This window comes from Cucumis melo, chromosome 12, assembly GCF_025177605.1.
Source record: "Cucumis melo cultivar AY chromosome 12, USDA_Cmelo_AY_1.0, whole genome shotgun sequence".
Lineage (NCBI taxonomy): Eukaryota > Viridiplantae > Streptophyta > Magnoliopsida > Cucurbitales > Cucurbitaceae > Cucumis > Cucumis melo.
Genome location: NC_066868.1, coordinates 12,081,692 through 12,101,262, shown reverse-complemented (window position 1 = coordinate 12,101,262; position 19,571 = coordinate 12,081,692). Strand labels below are relative to the sequence as shown.

General features: G+C 31.8%; 2 protein-coding genes across 4 annotated transcripts; one reads left to right on the top strand and one right to left on the bottom strand.

The window, feature by feature from the left end:
• Positions 1-229: 229 nt before the first annotated feature.
• LOC127144284 (uncharacterized) lies at positions 230-2,463 on the top strand. The gene is made up of 8 exons (XM_051080017.1): positions 230-346; positions 438-850; positions 923-1,164; positions 1,232-1,399; positions 1,465-1,569; positions 1,661-1,733; positions 1,821-1,916; positions 1,998-2,463. Exons 2-8 carry the CDS (start codon positions 815-817, stop codon positions 2,079-2,081), a joined length of 804 nt encoding a protein of 267 aa, XP_050935974.1. The 5' UTR covers positions 230-346; positions 438-814; the 3' UTR covers positions 2,082-2,463.
• A 732-nt stretch (positions 2,464-3,195) lies between these two features.
• Positions 3,196-17,924, bottom strand: LOC103500177 (uncharacterized). 3 transcript variants are annotated; one of them, XM_051080015.1, is made up of 6 exons: positions 17,775-17,924; positions 17,222-17,338; positions 15,931-16,199; positions 15,304-15,515; positions 3,827-4,082; positions 3,196-3,725 (listed from the first exon to the last, which is right to left on the bottom strand). In XM_051080015.1, exons 3-6 carry the CDS (start codon positions 16,183-16,185, stop codon positions 3,426-3,428), a joined length of 1,023 nt encoding a protein of 340 aa, XP_050935972.1. In that variant the 5' UTR covers positions 16,186-16,199; positions 17,222-17,338; positions 17,775-17,924; the 3' UTR covers positions 3,196-3,425. The 3 variants fall into 3 exon arrangements, with proteins under 3 accessions (XP_050935972.1, XP_050935973.1, XP_016902785.2); XM_051080016.1 differs by lacking the exons at positions 3,196-3,725; positions 3,827-4,082 and adding exons at positions 14,013-14,438; positions 14,943-15,198 and having other exon boundaries at positions 15,931-16,188; XM_017047296.2 differs by lacking the exons at positions 3,196-3,725; positions 3,827-4,082; positions 17,222-17,338 and adding exons at positions 14,013-14,438; positions 14,943-15,198 and having other exon boundaries at positions 15,931-16,188; positions 17,775-17,849.
• Between the last annotated feature and the right edge of the window lie 1,647 nt (positions 17,925-19,571).

Genomic DNA, 19,571 nt, shown 5'->3' with positions numbered 1-19,571 from the left:
AAGGAAAAAAGAAAAAAGTAAATGCAAGTTCTACCTCTCATACTCTAAAGTTGGGTTTGGAACTAGTTAAAAGTGGTTGTATAAAAAGTTGGGGGGGGGGGGGTTTGTTTCTTGTAAATGGTTGCATAAAAAGTTGTAAGTTTGTTGTTTGTTTCTTGTAAATTTGCTTTATACCAAAAATGGCATACAAGCTAATATGTTTACCAATTGAACTCCATGTTCTCGAATGAAGAAGGATGGTTCAAATGAAGTTTATGTTGATCGAGCTAAACTATGGAAGAAAGCTCGAGTTAACAAGCAAGGACAGTACGACAACGACGACATTCAGCAAGTCGTCCATAAAATAGTAAGTCATTATATGTAAATCACACATTTCAATTATCCATTACATAAGCAATCATTTCTATAACTTACATTAATTTTGCTATCTTTTTTAGGATGAGATATCAATGAATACAGATTCATCATCTGTGAATAGACACTGTTCGAATGATGTATTAACACAAGCATTGGGTACGAAAGAGCACAATGGTCGTGTGCGTGGGGTTGTGGATACGTTACTCCAACAACGTACTTTCATTCAGTTAAGAAAACATCAAAAGATGAGGCGAACATTCTAGTTGAGAATGAAGAGCTCCGTAGGCGAGTTAGTGAATTAGAGGCACAAATTCGCTCAAACTTATCTACACCGTTGTCTGCACACGGGAGTTGTTCAAGGCCAATAGTGTTAGAGGGGATTGAAGAGAAGGGTAAGAGAATAGAAGTGGAATCGTTGGACAAACCAAAACATAAGGAAAAGAAAGGGAAGGAGGTGATGAAGATGAATGAACCAGAGTTGGACGTCTTGAAGGTATGTAATCCACTATTAAACTCGAATGTCTAATATTGTACGTCTTACTGAATTTGGATGTTCTTGAATTAGGAGAGGGACTTAATAAAAATGCCTACAGAAGTTGTATGTGAATCGACATCAACTTTGCCATTAGCGTTGAAGTCGATTCTCAGATATGCTGAGAAGGTAATGGAGAAAGATTCCAGCATCACTTTTTCACTACCTGCTGACCTTTTTGGCGATAGTCGAAAGACTTCTGTGCTTCGAGAGGATATCGTTGATCTTTGTAACATGAACGAAGTGAAAACGTTTACATTGGTGGCCTATATGATGTAAGTCGATTTCATTCCTTTGCATCTAAATTTATGTATCTCTTTTACGAGTTTATATATTTTGTAGGTACTTGTATTCGTCTGTTAGTGGTTCGAAAGAAAATATGCAGTATGTCTTTGTAGATCCGTCCCTGATCTCTTCTGGAAACACACAAGAATCTCGAATTCGAAACTTGTGTAGTAGATTGATGGTGTCCAAACCCGACCAAGTAGTTCTTGCTCCTTTTAATCCCGGGTAAGTTTAGTTAGGGTATTGGTTGCATTTACAATAAAATAGTACTTACATTTTTGTATAATTAGGGGTCATTGGGCACTGCTTGCTATAAATGCGTATGAGGATACAGTGTTTTACCTTGACTCGCTAAGGACAACATCAAAAGCAACTACAAGATATGTAACCGACACGTAAGTTTAATCTTTTATATCATGTAGTGCTCTTAATTCTAATGCATGTACAATATTCTAAGATATGTGCAATCTTATCTTGGCAAAATAGAGCAATAGCAATATTTCACTCGCAAAAGAACATTAATAAAAGCAGGAAACAAACTTTATGGCGAACAGTAAAGGCAAGTATAAATATTTAAATTCAATTGTATTTTGTAGATAACTAGCAATTAAGACTAGTCCGTTATTCTAATTTATTGTTTTTATAGTGTCCACTACAAGTCGGGAGCACTACGTGTGGATACTATGTCATGAAGTATATGAGAGAAATTGTAAATAGGGGAAGCATTGTCATCTCGGATTCGGTATGTTATATATCAAACTATTTCTTTTGTACGTATAATAATTTTCATGAATACTAATTCATTTATTTTGCATGTCTACAGATTGATACACGAAAATCATACTCACAAGCCGAGTTAGATGAGGTGCGGGTTGAGTTGGTAGAGTTTTTGGGTTCGTACATGTGATCTAGGACTTATGACGTCATCTCTGCAAAAGGAAATTAACTTTATTTTTTGTGGCTGATTTTTTGAAATGTTCATCTGGAGGGTAGAGGTTAATTGATATACTTTTGAGACTTTGTAGAGGATTAGAGTTTAGGTGAATTGTTGATAGGTGAACTGTTCATATATGTAGGGGGTTGCCATTATGAAAGTTTATGGATTGGGGATGATATACTTTTGGGCTAGGTTAGTTAAATAGATGATGTTTAGTTCAATTCTTGGAAATCTGTTGAAATTGTTTATATATATATATATATATATATTGGTTTTGTTAATGATATATGAATATGATGCAAAGTTTTGGAAATGATATTGAATGGATGATGTTTAGTTGCCATTTGATGTATATTTGTTGTTTATATGTAGTTGAATTTTTGGACCAAGGGGAGCATAATACAGAAAGAATAATATAAAATAAATTACAATTAAAAAAATGAAAAGTTGCTTGACGGTTTTCAAATGTCATTAACAATATATTTCTTGATGGCTTGCAAATGTCATAAATAACAAAATTCTTGACGGTTCTAAAATGTCATTAAAAAGCACTCTTGACGGTTCCAAATGTCATGGCAAAGAGTACTCTTGACGGTTATTAAATGTCATGAAAACTGAACTCTTGACGGTTTGTAAATGTCATGAAAATTGAATACTTGACGGTTTTAAAATGTCATGAAAAATTTACTCTTGACGGTTTTGAAATGTCATGAATAATCGTATTCTTGACGGTTTTCGGGCTTCATCATCTCATTCTTGATGGTTTAAAACAGTCATAAAAACGTATTCTCTTGACGGCTCTCAACTGTCATGAAAAATTGAATACTTGACGGTTAAAAAGTGTCAACGATATCAATTCTTGACACTTTTTACAACCGTCAAGAAAATGGCATTTCTTGACACTGGATTCAACGACGGTTTTGAAAACGTCAAGAATACTCATTCTTGACAGTTTCAAACCGTCAAGAGAGTCAGTTTTTGTAGTAGTGTCTTCTCCCTAAAAATGAAATTTGAAATGAATCGTAATGAATTTGAACTTTATTAAAAGGGTTTGATACCAACAATATTGAAAGGCTATGATAAATTTTAAAACATATACTTGTTCTATATTAAAGTTCAAAAACTAATCGGTTACAAAATGACAAGTAAGATAACAATTCATGAAAGTCTAAAGATGAAATTGTATTTTTAACTTGTAGAAACAAAATCATGCATTGTTTTATTGAACAAACTATAAAGGGTTCCTCGATAAAACGTTATACAAAGTTCCTTGATACAAAATATATGCATTATTTAACTTTTATACTTTAAAAGTTATGGAGGTAGAAGTGCCCTCATGATGGCCTCTAAGCTTCGATGATCATGAAATAACATATGGCCAGCATTGGGAATCTCATGATACTCAATCCATGGAAGTTTCCTTGCTAGAAAACGATTCAATTCGACCGGGACGACACGGTCTGCACTACCTTGCCACATTTGAACACAACTCTTATTACTATTACAATGAGTGAATGGATTTGCCATTTCAATTGGATCAAAATCCCAATTTCCGAATGATACAAATAGGTCTCGATGAAGACTTTCATGTTCCCCCTGTTGTCTTCTTTTTTCCTGTGTCACAAATAATAATACATCATACAAATTTAACATGATACATTATTAATAATAAGATTAACATGTGTTGACTTGAAGGAGTAGAAAAGCGTACGTACGGGTCGATTATCGAGGGTGTTCATGACCCCCATGAATAACTCGAAATCTGAATCAGTGAACATCCCTTCATCCATCATTGAAGGGAACCATTTTTGTTTGGTCCACCAGTAATATAACCAGGGTGTGTGATGTGCAATTCCAAATGTAAGTTGGAAAGATTTAGGAAGCTGCTCAAATGATCTTTTTGCTAAAGCTGATGGAGTTGCATGCCACCAATAATTAACAAAAGGAACTACCAAGCAAGCTCCTAGGAGTCTGTAAATTTAATTAATTCATTACCCTTCCAAGAAATATATACAATAACTGATGATGAAATTCTTAAAAAAATAATTTTATATTTGCCTGTGTGGAATGTATTTTAGGCAACTCCAAACAGGGTATGTCCCCAAGGAAGCTCCAAGTACATAAAATTGGTTGCCAAGTTCCAATTGGTCAGCTAATTCTTGAATGTCAAATGCTTCTGATTTTACCGAGCGTGATGGATATGGGTCGCTCTCTCCATAACCAGCTCTATCATATAGTAATATGTATACATTAAGCTCCTCCATAAACTCCTAATCATCATATATAAAAAGTCATCCATAATATCAAAACTTATTTAAGTATGATAAAAATGCATACGCTAGTTAATTCAATGTGTAATGTCGTCCTTGTGAAAGAGCTAGGTGCATATGTTTTGAAGTATCATAGCCATGACACAAAATGACTTTGTATTTTGCCTTTTCCTTAGGAACTCCAACTTCTTTGTAGGCTAAATGCCTTCCATCATTGAGCTTAATTCTCGGTGAAGTTATTGGAGGCCCATTTGGCGTTCCACATATCTTTGGAGCTGGAGGTTTAAGTGATTTATAAACCCATCCAACAATCCCCACTACAAATAATGATACTCCAATTGCTTCACCACTATTAGTCATCAATTCCCTGTAAAAACCAAACCAAACCAAACCAAACAAATATATATATAAATCCTACAAAGTATATGTATAAAATAGGCTACAAAGACAATAATGAACTGAACAGTACAAAGAGAGAGAGAGAGAGAGAGAGAGAGAGAGAGAGAGAGAGAGAGAGAGAGAGAGAGAGAGAGAGAGAGAGAGAGAAGGAATGGTAATTAACCTTATGATGAACACAAGAGTTGAAAGGACATGGGCGAGAATTGGTCGGGGATGGAGGATGTGTGATCAACCCAAGTTTCAAATCTATCTCTAAATAACTATAAATATGGAAAGGAAGGAAGGGGTTGGTAATTATAACTGAACACAAGAAATTATAGGGCAACAAACTAAGAGAATTTGTTGGTAGTTGTGCTGCCAATTTGTTTCTTTGATTATTTAGTTGGTTCCTAACGTTTCTCTTCAATAACTACTTATAACTAATTAGGTCCTTTGGCCTTACTAATTATGTTTAAGTCTCATTTGGTAACATCTTTTTAAAGCATTTTAATTCTAAGGCCTTGTTTGATTACCCTAAAATGGTTTGAAATTCAAATGTCTATATTGGAAATTTGAAAATTGTGAGTACTTGAAAGAAAACAATTGTAATTTTCAAAAATCAAATATAAAATGGTTAAGAAAGGCTCGGGTTGGTAACAACTTCTTTTTTTAATAAAGCATACAAATATTCATCTCGTGTCTAAATTTTACGCTTTGTTATTTACTCTTCATCAACATTTTAAAAAACCAAGTCAATTCTTTTTTAAAAAAAGTAGTGTTTAAAAACTTGTTCTTGTTTTCAAATTGGATTAAGAATTCAACTCTTGTATTTTAGAAAAATGCAATCATCGTACAAAATGAAGAGAAAATAAAATAAACCAGAAGTAGAAAATGAAATAGTTACCTGATCATGGTTAGTTCTTTATTTTTGGTTTAAGAGTACTTTCACCAATAAATTTTACAGTTTCATTATCTATGGAGAAAAAATTGATTTTGTTTTCAAAATTTGACAAGAAAATTGAGGCCAGTTTCTTTAACAGAATTGAAATTTTGGAAAGAAACCTACACAATTTTTTTAACGAAAAAAAAACCAAACCTAAATTAAAAATAACATTGTGGAGAAAGGATTGCTAACTTTTGAATAAGATGTGTTTCAGGTAGCTTAAACATAGTATTGACATAATTAGAGTATTTTTGGGAAATATTATTCTTAGGAAATATTATATTATTCTTATATATTCTTTCCTTTAGTGTGTTTTAATATGGTTATATATAGGGTTGTAATCTGTGATTATTATGGATGAATCATCAATGAAATACTGATATTCCATACAATCTAACATGGTATCAGAGCTTTAGGTTTCTTTCTCATTGTTCGATCTCTGCCTCCGTCTATGACTAGTCATTGACGGAGGCAGACCCAGCAGACCAAAATGTAATCTCTCATTCTACTATTTGTTTCCACATTAAAAAAAAAAACCCTTCCCCTTTCTTCTTCTTCGCCCGTGAACAAGCCTCCACTTTCTTCTCTTCTGTTCAGCTCTGACAACGACCCAGTCATTGTTGAACAGTCCGCCGTCTGCGAAGCTCCGCTCCCCGTCGCGTTTCGTTGCGGTGACTCCCTCTCCATCCGCCGTCCGCGAACCTCCGCCCATCGCATCTGAAGCCGAAATCTCTTTATTGTCTCAGTCGAAAAGTTTCGATCGTTGGCTTCTCCGTCACCTCCGAAGCCGAGCTTGAAACTCCGTCCACGAACGATCCCGACCACGCACAGTGATGTCCCCGCGTAGCTCAGATCACTGTTTTCGACAGCGATCAACAACAAAACTCCGTCGTTTTAGCTCTGTCCGTCGCCGCCGCCGCCTTCAACTTTGCAACTCTGTCGCATTCCCTCAGCGAAACTCATCCGTCATCCCTAAAAATCAATCCGTCGACCATCTGCATCAGCTCCGTCTACTCTCCGTGAAAACAACAAAACCCCCTTTCTCAGCCGCTCTTCGGTCTCCGTAAAATCTAGTCTCATGTTCTACTCTCCACCGCCCCATTCTCCGATCTCCGTTTGCTTCAAGACGAAGCTCTCTGTCCTCCGTTGTGATTCAGTTTGTAAAATTACTTACAAACTTCGTAGGTTCTTTTATAGATCTTTATATAAGGATCTATGTCTCCATCTCAGAAGTTCTTCCTTTCGTTCTTCGTGGGATCTGTCTCCCGCCTAGAAGTTCTTTGTGATTTTGTTCTTCGTGGGTTCCTGATTCTATCCTATATCTACTGATTTGCTTAGTAAGTTTTCCTAACAAACTCAAGTTTGTTATAATCTTTAGTTTGAGGGAGGGTATTGACATAATTAGAGTATTTTTGGGAAATATTATTCTTAGGAAATATTATATTATTCTTATATATTCTTTCCTTTAGTGTGTTTTAATATGGTTATATATAGGGTTGTAATCTGTGATTATTATGGATGAATCATCAATGAAATACTGATATTCCATACAATCTAACACATAGGTTGCTGTGTCGTGGATAAATCTCACTACCATGAAAGTCGAATCAATGCGACCTCGGTGTTAAATAGCCAAAGTCGGTTATTCTCTATGATTAACACAACTCCAAAACGTAACGGTAATAAAAATTAATTATGTGTAGTTTCAATTTGCTACATGTTAGTCATTTCGAACAATTCACCACAAGTGACAAATATAGCAAACAAAACAGAAAAACTCTTATAAAACTGTATTCCGAGCAAAGTTAGCAGACTGAACTTAAACACAAATATCTTGACGATTTAAATTAATGCATAGTGAAATGAGCAATAGTATTGTTACAAACAATGAGTTACCTCTCGAACTTTCAATAACAATAGTTGAGACCCCTCCATAACATATTTTATTCCTTAACGATCATAGATCATAAAATAACAAAATATTTTTGGCCTTGAAGAATTGTAGAAATAAATAAGTGCATTTATATATCTTTACCGGCTAGTCTATATACTACCATCTATAATATTTTTAGTAATTTTGTTAATTAAATATAATATTCTTTCGAAGAAAGATATAATGAAATAGAGTTACACATGTGTTATGAGAATCAACTCACATGAAGTTTTTTTATTCTAATAGATTTAATTGTGATGTAGTTGACTGTGAAGATGTATGTTATTAATTTATCTAATCCATGTGAGGTAGATCATAGACATTTTACTTGGTACAGGAGGAAAAAAATTATATTGTGACACAGTATATGAAGCAGATCATAACAACTACTTCAAATCCATGATGACATCTTGAATGATGAAGGAGGCTATGCATAGTGTTCTTATATGAAGACAATGAAGCGTCAAATGTCAGCATTACTATCTAACAACCTTTCTTCAAAACATGACTCGAAAGACAGATTGACGAAGGTGTTACCTGCAACAATATTTGAGAAGTTAGCACACTAAATTTGCATGTGACAACCGAGAGTTATCCAGTGATGTTTCATGATCAAGGGAAGTAAACGTGATGCCCATCTTTTTCCTTTGACTATTGGATAATTAAGTAGCTGATCCACAAGGACCATGAAGTTCTACAACATAAATGTGAAACTCAATCAGCTAAAACAAGCTCAATTGAAGCTCAAGCTATGTTTTTAATGATATGGAAAATACTTGACATTAAATCAGGAGTTTGAGAATTAAAGGGTTTACCTCTCAAGTTAAGCTTTCAAACAGGGAGAGTTGTAACCCTTCAAGAATTTGCCGGTTCGTGACGTGATGAATCTAGAAATTTAGATTCATGAAAGTGATTAAATTTGTATATGTATCGCTTTAGGTTTACGTAGTTTCATTTATTATTAGAGTAGTTGAAATGACATAAACATTAAATGTAGTGTTATTTTTTATAACATTTTTCATTGATATATATGGTTGTAGTTTCTACATTTTTTTTATACCACCTCACTTGAATATGAATAAAATTTCTTATAAAGTTTCATCTCTCGAGCTTTATGTTTGTTTTTTTTCTTTTTGTGCCCTTGTGTTAGAATGCATATTTAGAACTTTCAATCTAGTTTAATCAATTATATTTTGGAGAACTAGAAATCCTAAGTTAGGAACAAATTCTCTTTTCTTCTTGAATTTTTTATCAACATTTCCAAGTAAAAACATTTAACTTTCTTGGGGTTACTTACCAATTTGTTTAATCGAAGTCATTTTTATTATTGTTATGAGGATTCACCTATAATAAAGGAGTTCTCAAATGTGATTAAGATAGTTCTTTTTATCACTATAATTTTGTCCCACAAAGGTTTTCCTAACAAAAGATTAGATTTAATGATGCGGATTTTAAAAAATATGAATAATATACTCTTTTTCCTTAAATATGTTCTTCATTATCTTCGCCGTATGTTTACCGTTTTTTACATCTCGTAAACTCTGTAAGTAGTGATCATTGAGACCTTTGAGAAATACAATTAAATTGGGAATACATTCTGTATCTATTTTCTTTCTAACTCTGTGTTCTTTACTCTCTTATTTCATAATAAATACATGTTTTAAGTATCTTCAAATATAACAAAAGGGATAATAATATTTATAAAATATAGCATAATTTTAGATATTAACACTAATGGACATCAATAATTTCGATAATATTTTTTAAAAAAATCTCTATATGGTGAACCTTTTATTGATTCTGTGTCATTTTACAAAAACATCATTTATTTTTAAAATTTTAACACACTTGAAATGGAATTAATTTAAAAAGTGTTTTCCATTCCTGCATTTTATATATATTTTCGTTATGATCAATGAAATATAAACCAAAAAAGCCAGAAGATATAACATTTGAGGAACTATCAAAAATGGAATTTATTTTTAGACACTTGAAATGGAATTAATTTAAATTGAGATTTTGGTTTGCATTTTTATTTTGGAGAATAAATACATTTGAATTTTATTTAAATATTAAATTAATATAAATAGAATTTAGGAATATTTTAAAAAATATAACAAAACCATAAAATATTTACACAATTTCGAAAATAGAAAAAGTGTACCGGAAAAATAAGAAGAATGTCCCGTCAACAACGCTATTGTTAACTATTATTTGGTTATTGTTTGGATAATTTGTAAAAAGACGAATGTGTAAGTAGGTTTAAATTGGGTTTTTTTAATTGAAGATAAAACTATAATTATGCTTCAATGGCATTTTTGAAATTAAGCTTATCTTCTTCCTATAGGTTATTAAAAAGAAAAGAAGAAATTGAAAAAGACATAGAGGCCGCCGCAATTCACAGAGAAGAGAGAGAGAGCGACGTTGACGGCGCACTACAGGTCGGCGTCCACAGCGGTTTGGAACGCTCGGGTCTTGGGCGTTTAGGTCGCGGCGGTTGTGTCACGATTTTCGGCGAAGAGACAGCCAACTTCGACGGGTTGTTTCCGTCGGGTTAGAGGTGGCATTTTCGGGCGTTTGGGTCTCGGTTTTTGGGCAGCTACGGCGTGATTCGACGGGCAGTTGCGTGGCGATTTTTGTCGAGGTTTTGATTGGTCTTAGCGTCATTCAGCAGCGGATTTCATCGTACTCAAGCGTAGATCATATGGTTTAGCCGTGGGTCATTCAATTGTTGAGTGGGTGTTCGACACATAGGTCTCCGATTAAAAGAGGCGGTTTTCGGTAGTTTTGGTTTCGGTATAAGAGGCATTAATGTTCTCTCAGTTCCTTGGTGTTTGGTCAATATTAAAGTCTGATATGACAGAGCATATTAATTTGTATCTTGAATTTGCTCGATAAAATTCCTCCAAGCGTGCTGTAATTTGTATCACATATTACTTTTGTCGCTGCTTACTTTGTGGTTATTTGGCTATTGGTTTGTCACGTTTCCTAACATAATTGTTTAGATTTAGTATTTGAATAATCAAATTTAAACGATTTTTCTTTAAGATCCTTTGTACACGATTAGATTTTTTTATACACGATCGTTTATCGTTTATTTTTTTTATACACGATCGTTTATATTTGACTGTCCAATGATTTTTTTAAGATTCTTTTGGTACTATTTTTGTACACGCCTTTAAATTTGGTTACTTAAATCTATTAAGCATGTTTCTTATCATTGCTTTATTTCATATTTCTTAAATAAAAGAGTTAAATTCAAATCTAAAAATGTTTTATATTTCTCTTGTGTATCATCTTAAAACAGTTTGGAAAAAAGACAGTAGAAAAAAGAAAGAGAAAAAAAGACGATGCAAAGGAAAAAAATCCTAGAGGAAGAAGAGATCATAAAATCGGAATATTTTTAAAAGATGACCACCTTTATGGATATTTTCATTTTGTCAGGCGAGTCGTAAATTTTTCATTAGTTTATTATATTTATAAAAATTTATCTAGAATTTATATAAAAACTTTTCTATATTAATGTCAACATATTTGATAAAAGTTATGAAAGAGAAGTGAATTTTGAATATGATTAAATTTATATTAAATTAAATATGAGATATTCAAGTAAATTAATCACTTAATCATTAAATTAATTGATTATTATTTAGTTATACTAAATTAGTTTATGAGAAATGAGGAGATCAAGATTTAGAGATAAATGTGAAGAATGGCCGTCTTCAAAGGTAATTAATTTGTAAATTGAAATTTAGCCCCAAATTAGATTTTACCATATGCGATGTGTTTTGTGTAGGTTTAATTTACTTTCAAATATAGTGAAATAAATTAAATATTTATAAAATATTAAAAAAATTATTCTATCAATGATAGAAATTGATAATTAAATTTCTACTGTTGTTTATCATAATTAAATTTTTATCGCTGTTTATCAATGTCATAATTGAAGCATATCAATGTTTATTATTTATAGAATCTATACTTTTGCTATATTTTGTGAATAGTTTGTCAAATTTGCCATTTTTTATAATCTTCCTTTAATTTAATTATGTACAATTTCATCTTCGTAATTTTTTTTTTAAAAAAGAGCAATGATAAACCGCTTCCTGTCATGGGATTCAATTCCTACACAATTATCTGGAAACTAAGAGCCGGTTTGGTAACATTTCCATTCTTCGTTTTCTGTTTTCCATTTTTTGTTTTTTGTTCGTTGTTTCTTTTTTTAGAACAAGAAATAAAAATATGTTTGAAAAAAATAAACATAAACAGCAAACATGTTTGATAACTGTTTCTTTTTTCGTGTTTTTTATTTCTTGTTTTCTTAATAATGTCCTACATTAAACATATAATTGTGAATTGTGCAACATGCTATCGGATATACTTTAAAACGTGCACTTTTTCTTACAATTCTCAATCATATGACAGATGAATACACCAACATGATCCTAATTTACTTCACCGAAAGGTCAATAATCTAAAATTGTTATCACCTTCAAAATCACCCATAAACATATTTCAACAGATGAAAAGCAACTCAGTGACAAATGAAAAACATCTAAAATTTTCCAATGCCACTAATCCCCCCATTAAAGGATTCATTGATTGTGCCTCCGTACAAAGGGAGAATTCTTCACCTCTTCCTCAGAAAATTCGGTAGTCATCTTGGTAATCAAGGGGCCAGTTATGGCAACACCAAAAAGGAATGGGCAAAACACCGACCATGGATCAAATTTCCTTTATCTTCCTTCAACTATTTGCGTTTGTTTGTCTCTTTCGCAAGTGGAAAAAAAGGGGAACTTAAAAAAAACCATATTTTTCTATTTTTTTTCTTGCACTTGCAGCAATTCACCGAAATCCTTTTCTCCATAATCTCTCTTCTGCCGTAAGGGATTGAGTTACCCATCCTGCGTTTGCGTTACCCATCCCATCTTTTTTTTATTATTTTTTTCTCTTGCACTTGTAGATCTGCTGCCATGAGGAATTGAATTTCACGGAGTAGGAAGAGCCACCATGATCGGAGAATGAAGAAGGCGAACGAAGAGATGGAATGAGTAAGAGATTGAAGAAGGCGAACGGAGAAATGGAGCCCTAGCCGAAGAACGAAGAGAAACATCGGAGGAGAAGAGAGAAGACAAATAGGAGAAAAGAAAGACAAATCACGAAATCTGAGAACTAAGATAAATGGGAATAGGAGAAACTCTTTTGTTCCCCAAATTCAAGTTTTTAAGAACGTTTCTAATTATTTTGAAAACGAAAAACAGAGAACGTTATCGTTGTTTTTTAAAAAATTAGAAATAGGAAACGAAAAACATGATCGCTACCAAACGGACCCTAAATATATTCGATTCCTTCTTATGGGATTCAAAAGATGAAGGAGAACTCCTTATTGAAGAGGACATTACTTGTTACATAAGACTATGGAAGACTAATATATCTCTAAAATATCCATACCAAACATTTGCTTTGTCATTCTTCGCCTCAACCAATTCATCCAAAAACCCACAGAAACCCATTTAGATGCTGCACACCATTTATTATATTGAAATACTTAAAAAGATCTTCAACATAAAGGTGTTCTAATAAAACTAATTACCTGCTTTCTTCTAAAGGCTTTTCAGTGATGCCGAATGGGGAGCATGGTCTTCACATTAGAAGATCCATAACTGAGTTCTGCATTTTCTTAGGAGATTCTATAATCTCTCGGAAATCCAAAAAACAAGCAACTGTCTCAAGTTCCTCTGCAAAAGCTGAATACCAAGCAGCAATTGCAATTGCTTGTAACCCAACATTTCATCAAGGAACCAAACATATAGAGATTTATTACCACTTCATTTGAGATAAGATTGTTGATGGATTTCTCAAGGTTCCTACTCATCAAATCCAACATACACTTAGTAGATATGTTCATTGAAGTACTACCATCATCTACGCTATCTCGACTAACGTCCAAATTAGGAATCATTGACATTCACATCTTCTAACTTGATGAGGGGGAGTATTAAGAGTTGATAAACCCTCATTCTGTTATAACTTAGTAGCTAATTAGTTACAAATCAGTTACCAAGTTCCTCTATATAAAGAACTTGATTCATGTAAGTATTCATAAGTGAAGATCATAATAAAACTTCTGTACAAACCTCTCTGTTAGAAACAAAAGAGGCCATCACTTCGACTCGTGTTACTCCAAACAACACATGTCGATTTGGATTGACATGAGATGTGTTTTCAAAAAACTCATTTTTGTTTAAATTTTTTATATATAAATACGATTTAAAATAGTTATCAAATATTTTATTTGAACACTTAAAAATGTATTCAAAATAGACCACATGTTCCCTTTTTAGATACAACATAACTATATTTATAAGAAGAGAAACTTAAACTCAAAATAATAAATTAAAAAAATATGATCCGTCACTATAACGAAGCTTTCTTAACATATATAGTCCAAACACCTCAGAAAACTAAGAGCACAAAGAACAGTATAGTAAATGAGCAGAAGGAGAATAAAGTTATTCAGCTATAAGTGCCCTTATTATGGCTTTAAGGCTTTCACCTTCATGAACTATTAAATGGCCAGCATTGGGAACCTCATGATACTGTATCCATGGAAGTTTCTGTGCCACAAAACGACTAAATTCGATCGGGATGACACGATCTGCACCGCCTTGCCACATATGAACAGATCTTATACTCTCAGTGGATGGATTTGTCAATTCAGTGGGATCAAACTCCCATTTTCCAAAAGAAACCAATACGTCTCGATGAAGACATTCATAATCACCTTGCTGTCTTATTTTTTCCTGAACTTGGTTGGAAGTAAAAATATTAGAAGAGACATAGAAATGTTCCAAACAATTATTTTTGAGTACAGAAATTATATGAAACATATGTTCTTTGAAACCATAATTATTATATGACGTTTGGAAAATATGAGAGTTATTTTGGATCGGTAATAGATGGCAGGGTAATCTATCAACGTCTTTCAACATTTATCTATCAAAGATATTTTACTATATTTAAAAACATCTTAGTTCATTTGTAATGTTTAAAAACAAATTGATCATCCGAAAATTTTATTTGACTACTAACTTTAATCATTAAAAAAGACCTTTTTACTACATTCAATTCAATTGTACAAATATATAATCAAACAAGTATTAACCAATTTATAAAATTTCTGCAAAAGTAATACATAATTTTGCTATATTGTAGCACCCACGGATGAAAACACAATCAATACATTTCCAAAAAGAAAAAGAAAATAAAGGATGGTAAGATTTATTTGAAATAAATAAGAAAAATACCTTAAAATTTGTTGGGCAGTTCACGACGTCCTTTAATATCTCCAAATCTGAATTAGTAAACAAAACTTCTATCCCCGTTGATCGATACCATTTTTGTTTGGTCCACCAATAATATAACCAAGGAGTGTAATGTGCAATTCCAAATGTAAACTTGAAACATAAAGGAAGTTTCCAAAATGATTGTATTGATAATGTTGATGGAATGGAAGGCCACCAATAATTCACAAAAGGAACTACCAAGGAAGCTCCTAGGAGTCTGCAAAATTAATTAATTAAGATATTTAATCAAAGTGAAAAACAATAATTATAAATTAATTAATATAGTAGAGACAAAAAATTAAATATAGTTATAATTATATGCCTGTGTGGAATGTATTTTAGACAACCCCATATAGGGTATGCTCCCAGTGAACATCCAATAACATAAAATTTGCTTCCAAGCTTCAATTTGTCTGCTAATTCTTCGATGTCAAATGCTTCTGTCTTTACTGAGCGTGATGGATATGGATCACTCTCACCATAACCAGCTCTGTCATATATTACCATGTATGCTTTAACCTCCTCCATAAATTCCTAAAATCATTCATTATTATCGATATGGTTATGGAAAATCAACCAACAAAAAATAACATAAAACATAAAAGGTAGGAAAATTGACACATACATCCGCTAACAACGTGTTAACTAACTACGTCTGCTAACAAAGGAAGAGAATAGTTTATTATACTGCGTCAGAGAGTTTATATAAAGTCATATATAATGTAAATAACATAAATACGTATACAACTTTGAGGTTCACACATGATAAATCAATACATTTCTAATTTTAGCTAATCGGCAACATCAATAAAAACACTGTGATCGTAAGTGATGTCTAATAGATTTATGAACCTCTCAATAACCGTAGCTATGTGAGTCTTTAAAACATCAAACTTGTTAGGAAAAGACATTCATAAAGAAGAGGATTAGAATAGTGAGAGGGTCATACCTGAGAAACAGCTATGTGCATATCTTTGGAAGCATTATAGCCATGTGAAAGAATGATCTTGTATTGAGCCTTTTCCTTGGGAACTCCAAATTCTTTGTAGGCCAAATGCCTTCCATCATTGAGCTTAACTCTAGGTGAAGTTACTTGAGGACCATTTGGTGTTCCACATATCTTTGGGCTTGGTGGTTTGAGTGCTACATAAATCCATCCAACAATCCCCAATGCAAATGCAAATATTGTTGCTATAATAATCATGGCCTGAAAAAGAACTAAAGAACATAAATTACTTATTAAATCTTATTTTATTAATTATTTAGGGTTTGTTTTTTTAGTTTAAATCTGTTCATGTCCTTTTAATTTTTATAATAATTTGAATATTTTTTTAAGTACAAGGGTTGATTCTTAGCTAAATTCCAAAAACAAAAACAATTTTTTAAAAGAGAAATTATCAAAAATAGCAAATTTAACAAAATATTTACAAAATATAGCAAATAGAGTGTTGTTTTTCCACGGTTATAACATTTTAATCGTCAATTACTACACAAGCAATATATGATCTAAGGACCCCAAATGTAAATGTTAAGTCATCGAACTAGATTACCAAAAATTAATATGCCTTCACTTGATTTTCTTATATTACTATAGTTATTCTTGTTGTCATTAACTAAAGGTACAACTTAAAGTACGATAATTACGAAATCTGTTTTCTCCATTCATCACCACAACTCCAAACTTTTATGTCAAATTTAATGGTCAATCTAACATTGAGGCCTAATATCAATTAGATGGCCGATGGAACTTAAACATTTACAAACTTTTCATATAAATACTTAGATTTTTGTATAGAGAAAAAAAAAAGTAAAAAAAAAAAAAAGAATAATTTGAGACTGCCATGATACCCCTGTATTCAAATGTTATCAATGTAAAATGAAATGGCTAGTAAGTGACAAATGTTAATGGTATTTAAATGTATTATAGGTGTAATTACTATTACACAAAAACGGAAAACTATTAAAAATTATTCCACATTTGATTTATAAATACAAAAAATATTAACAAAAAACTATTCAAATTTAACTTCTGGAAAAAAATGAAAGAAATTATTGCCAAAGAGATTAGAAATTAGGATTGAACATAGAATATAATAAAAAAAACCAAAGCCTAAAAATTTAATTGAACGGCGAACAAAATTAGTAAAAGAACACATGATTATCAAAAAAAAAAAAAAAAAAAAAAAAAAATAATCTACCAAAGGAAAAACAAAGAAAAGGAAGGATTGAATTAAACTTACAACGAGTAAGTGATGAAGAGTGGGTAAGGGCAGAGTTGTTCTTTGCGTTGTGTGTAGTGAGCTGTATTATTAGTTGTTTTCATATATGGTCTTGCATGCCATAACGTATATCATATTCTGTATTAAATTTCATCATGAAAAATGAAACGTAAATTCTGTCATTCCTCCGAAAACGGAATAGATTTAAAGGTTTACTTATAAGATTAGTGCTTGTTTCAAATAAAAATTGGTAAGAACATAATCTAATGCCAAATCTGGCCTCAATCTAAAACCATTTATAAATACATTTTCTCAACTTATGTCGTATTATTATTTATGAATATGATATTTGAAGCATGTCACACGCTTTTTCACTTTGCAACTTAGATACTCTACTTTTTACTTAGAAATTATTGGGAAGATTCATCACGAATCTGGACCATCGATTTACTCTACAGCAGACACATGGAGGCTTGATAATTTCGATAACGATGATAAAATCTCCCAATTCTAGTCGAAAATTAAAAAAAAAAGAAAAAGAAAAAAAGAACACCATAGAGAGAAGAAATTATACCTCATGGCAGCGGAAAATGCATGGAAACTTGTGGATTGCTTGAAGCGAAGAGTTCGATGATGCATAGAAGAGCTAAAGAAAAAGAGAAAAGAAAATTATTTATGGAGTACTAATCAAGCTGTCTTAGTTTTAGGGTATAGATTATAGAAGCAAGAGAACAAGAAAGGGTTAAAAGAGGAAAAGAAAGGTTGAAAATTGAAGGAGAAGGATATTATAGCGGTTTGAAAAAGAAAGGTGGTTTTGTTTTATGAGAGGTCGTAATTAAGAAAATAAATTTATAATGCAAATAAAATATAATTTGAAGTAACCTTGTGAACTATATTAGTTGGATTGAACTCTCTTAATCACACATTTCTCTAACGTTTGAAGGATTAGTTCACATTTCTTCGATATACTTAAAATGTATCAAAGGTGTATAGTGTATTAACGATGATATCAAGTATATTGTATTATCTGGTTTGGGTTTGTTTTTTTCCAACAATTTTGTAACAGTAAGAAGTCTCGATTATATATGGACCTACTTTTAAAATTTATTTTGTCAAATTAGAAAGATCAAGCTCTTCTTTTTATACCTAAAGATTTCTTTAGATTTTGCAACCAAAAAACTAGCATGGGCTTTGGAAAAGAAACGGTTGGGATGTCCTAAATCTCAAGGGCATGTTTGGAGGAAGGGTTATCATAATCATAGTTTTACCCCCTTAAACTCTTTCCTCAACCCTTCTTCAAATTTTCCTCGACCCTTCCTGACGTCTTCCTCAACTCTTCTTCAATTCTTCCTCAACTCTTTCTCAATCCTTCCTCAACTCTTCCTCTATCCATTTTTTTTCTCATTTATAATTTTTATATTTATGAGTTTTGTTAATTTTAATATTTTTATTTAAAAATACAGCTTGTTTTTCAGTTATGAATTTGGTACAATTACATAATTAAAATTTTAATTTCTTTCTTTACTCTTGAATGAGGTAATTTAGTGTGATTACACAATTAAAATTTTAATTTAATTACCTTCAATCAACTCTACGTTTAAATTCATATCAATATATTTGTGAAATTAAAATTTTGATATCAATCTCAACCTCATTGTTATTTGTTAATTAGCTTAATTAAATATCTAAGGAATGTCAATTCAATAAAAAAAAAAAAAAAAACAATGGGTTTAACAAATTACCATAAATTGATTACAACAATTAGAAAACTATGAAAACTATTTTATTAAAACAAAAATTGATGGGGTTGTAATTTCACAAATATTTTGTTATGGAGGTGGTAGGTTCATGAATTTTTTATCTAGAAATTGTTGCAAAATGACTAAAATAAATATTTTGAAAGTATATAAATCACCGTTGAACAAAATAAAAATTAAAGTTAATATTTTAAAAGTAGACCAAAATAAATTGAGGAGAAACCTAAACTAGATTCATTGTAATTTTTCACTATAAAATAAAACTAGAGTTGGTAAAAGCGTTAATTGTTATTTGCAGGGTTTTTTTCAAAAATATAAAAAAGTAGCAAAATATTTACACTCAATAGAACAATTCCGAAAATGGAAAAAACCCAAAGGCCTACCGTGTAAAATACAAAAAATGTCAAAGTCAACTACGCCGTCAACAACACGCGCCTAATATATTTGCGATCGTTTAGATTTGGTCATTGATCGTTTAGATTTGGTTATTGATCGTTTAGATATGACTACAATTTATACACGATTGTTTAGATAATGGCTACAATACGATCGTTTAGATATAACTATAACTTATACGCGATCGTTTAGATATGGCTACAACGCGATCGTTTAGA

Bases quoted from the DNA above. Each gene is read 5' to 3' on its own strand.
- LOC103500177 (XM_051080015.1), bottom strand. From the start codon at position 16,185: ATGATTATTATAGCAACAATATTTGCATTTGCATTGGGGATTGTTGGA. The intron at 15,516-15,930 runs GTATGACCCTCT...GAATGATTTTAG, and splicing joins TGCACATAGCTGTTTCTCAG to GAATTTATGGAGGAGGTTAA. The intron at 4,083-15,303 runs GCATATAATTAT...TTAAATTTACAG, and splicing joins CTAAAATACATTCCACACAG to ACTCCTAGGAGCTTGCTTGG.
- LOC127144284 (XM_051080017.1), top strand. From the start codon at position 815: ATGAAGATGAATGAACCAGAGTTGGACGTCTTGAAG. The intron at 1,400-1,464 runs GTAAGTTTAGTT...TTGTATAATTAG, and splicing joins CTTGCTCCTTTTAATCCCGG to GGGTCATTGGGCACTGCTTG. The intron at 1,570-1,660 runs GTAAGTTTAATC...TTGGCAAAATAG, and splicing joins ACAAGATATGTAACCGACAC to AGCAATAGCAATATTTCACT.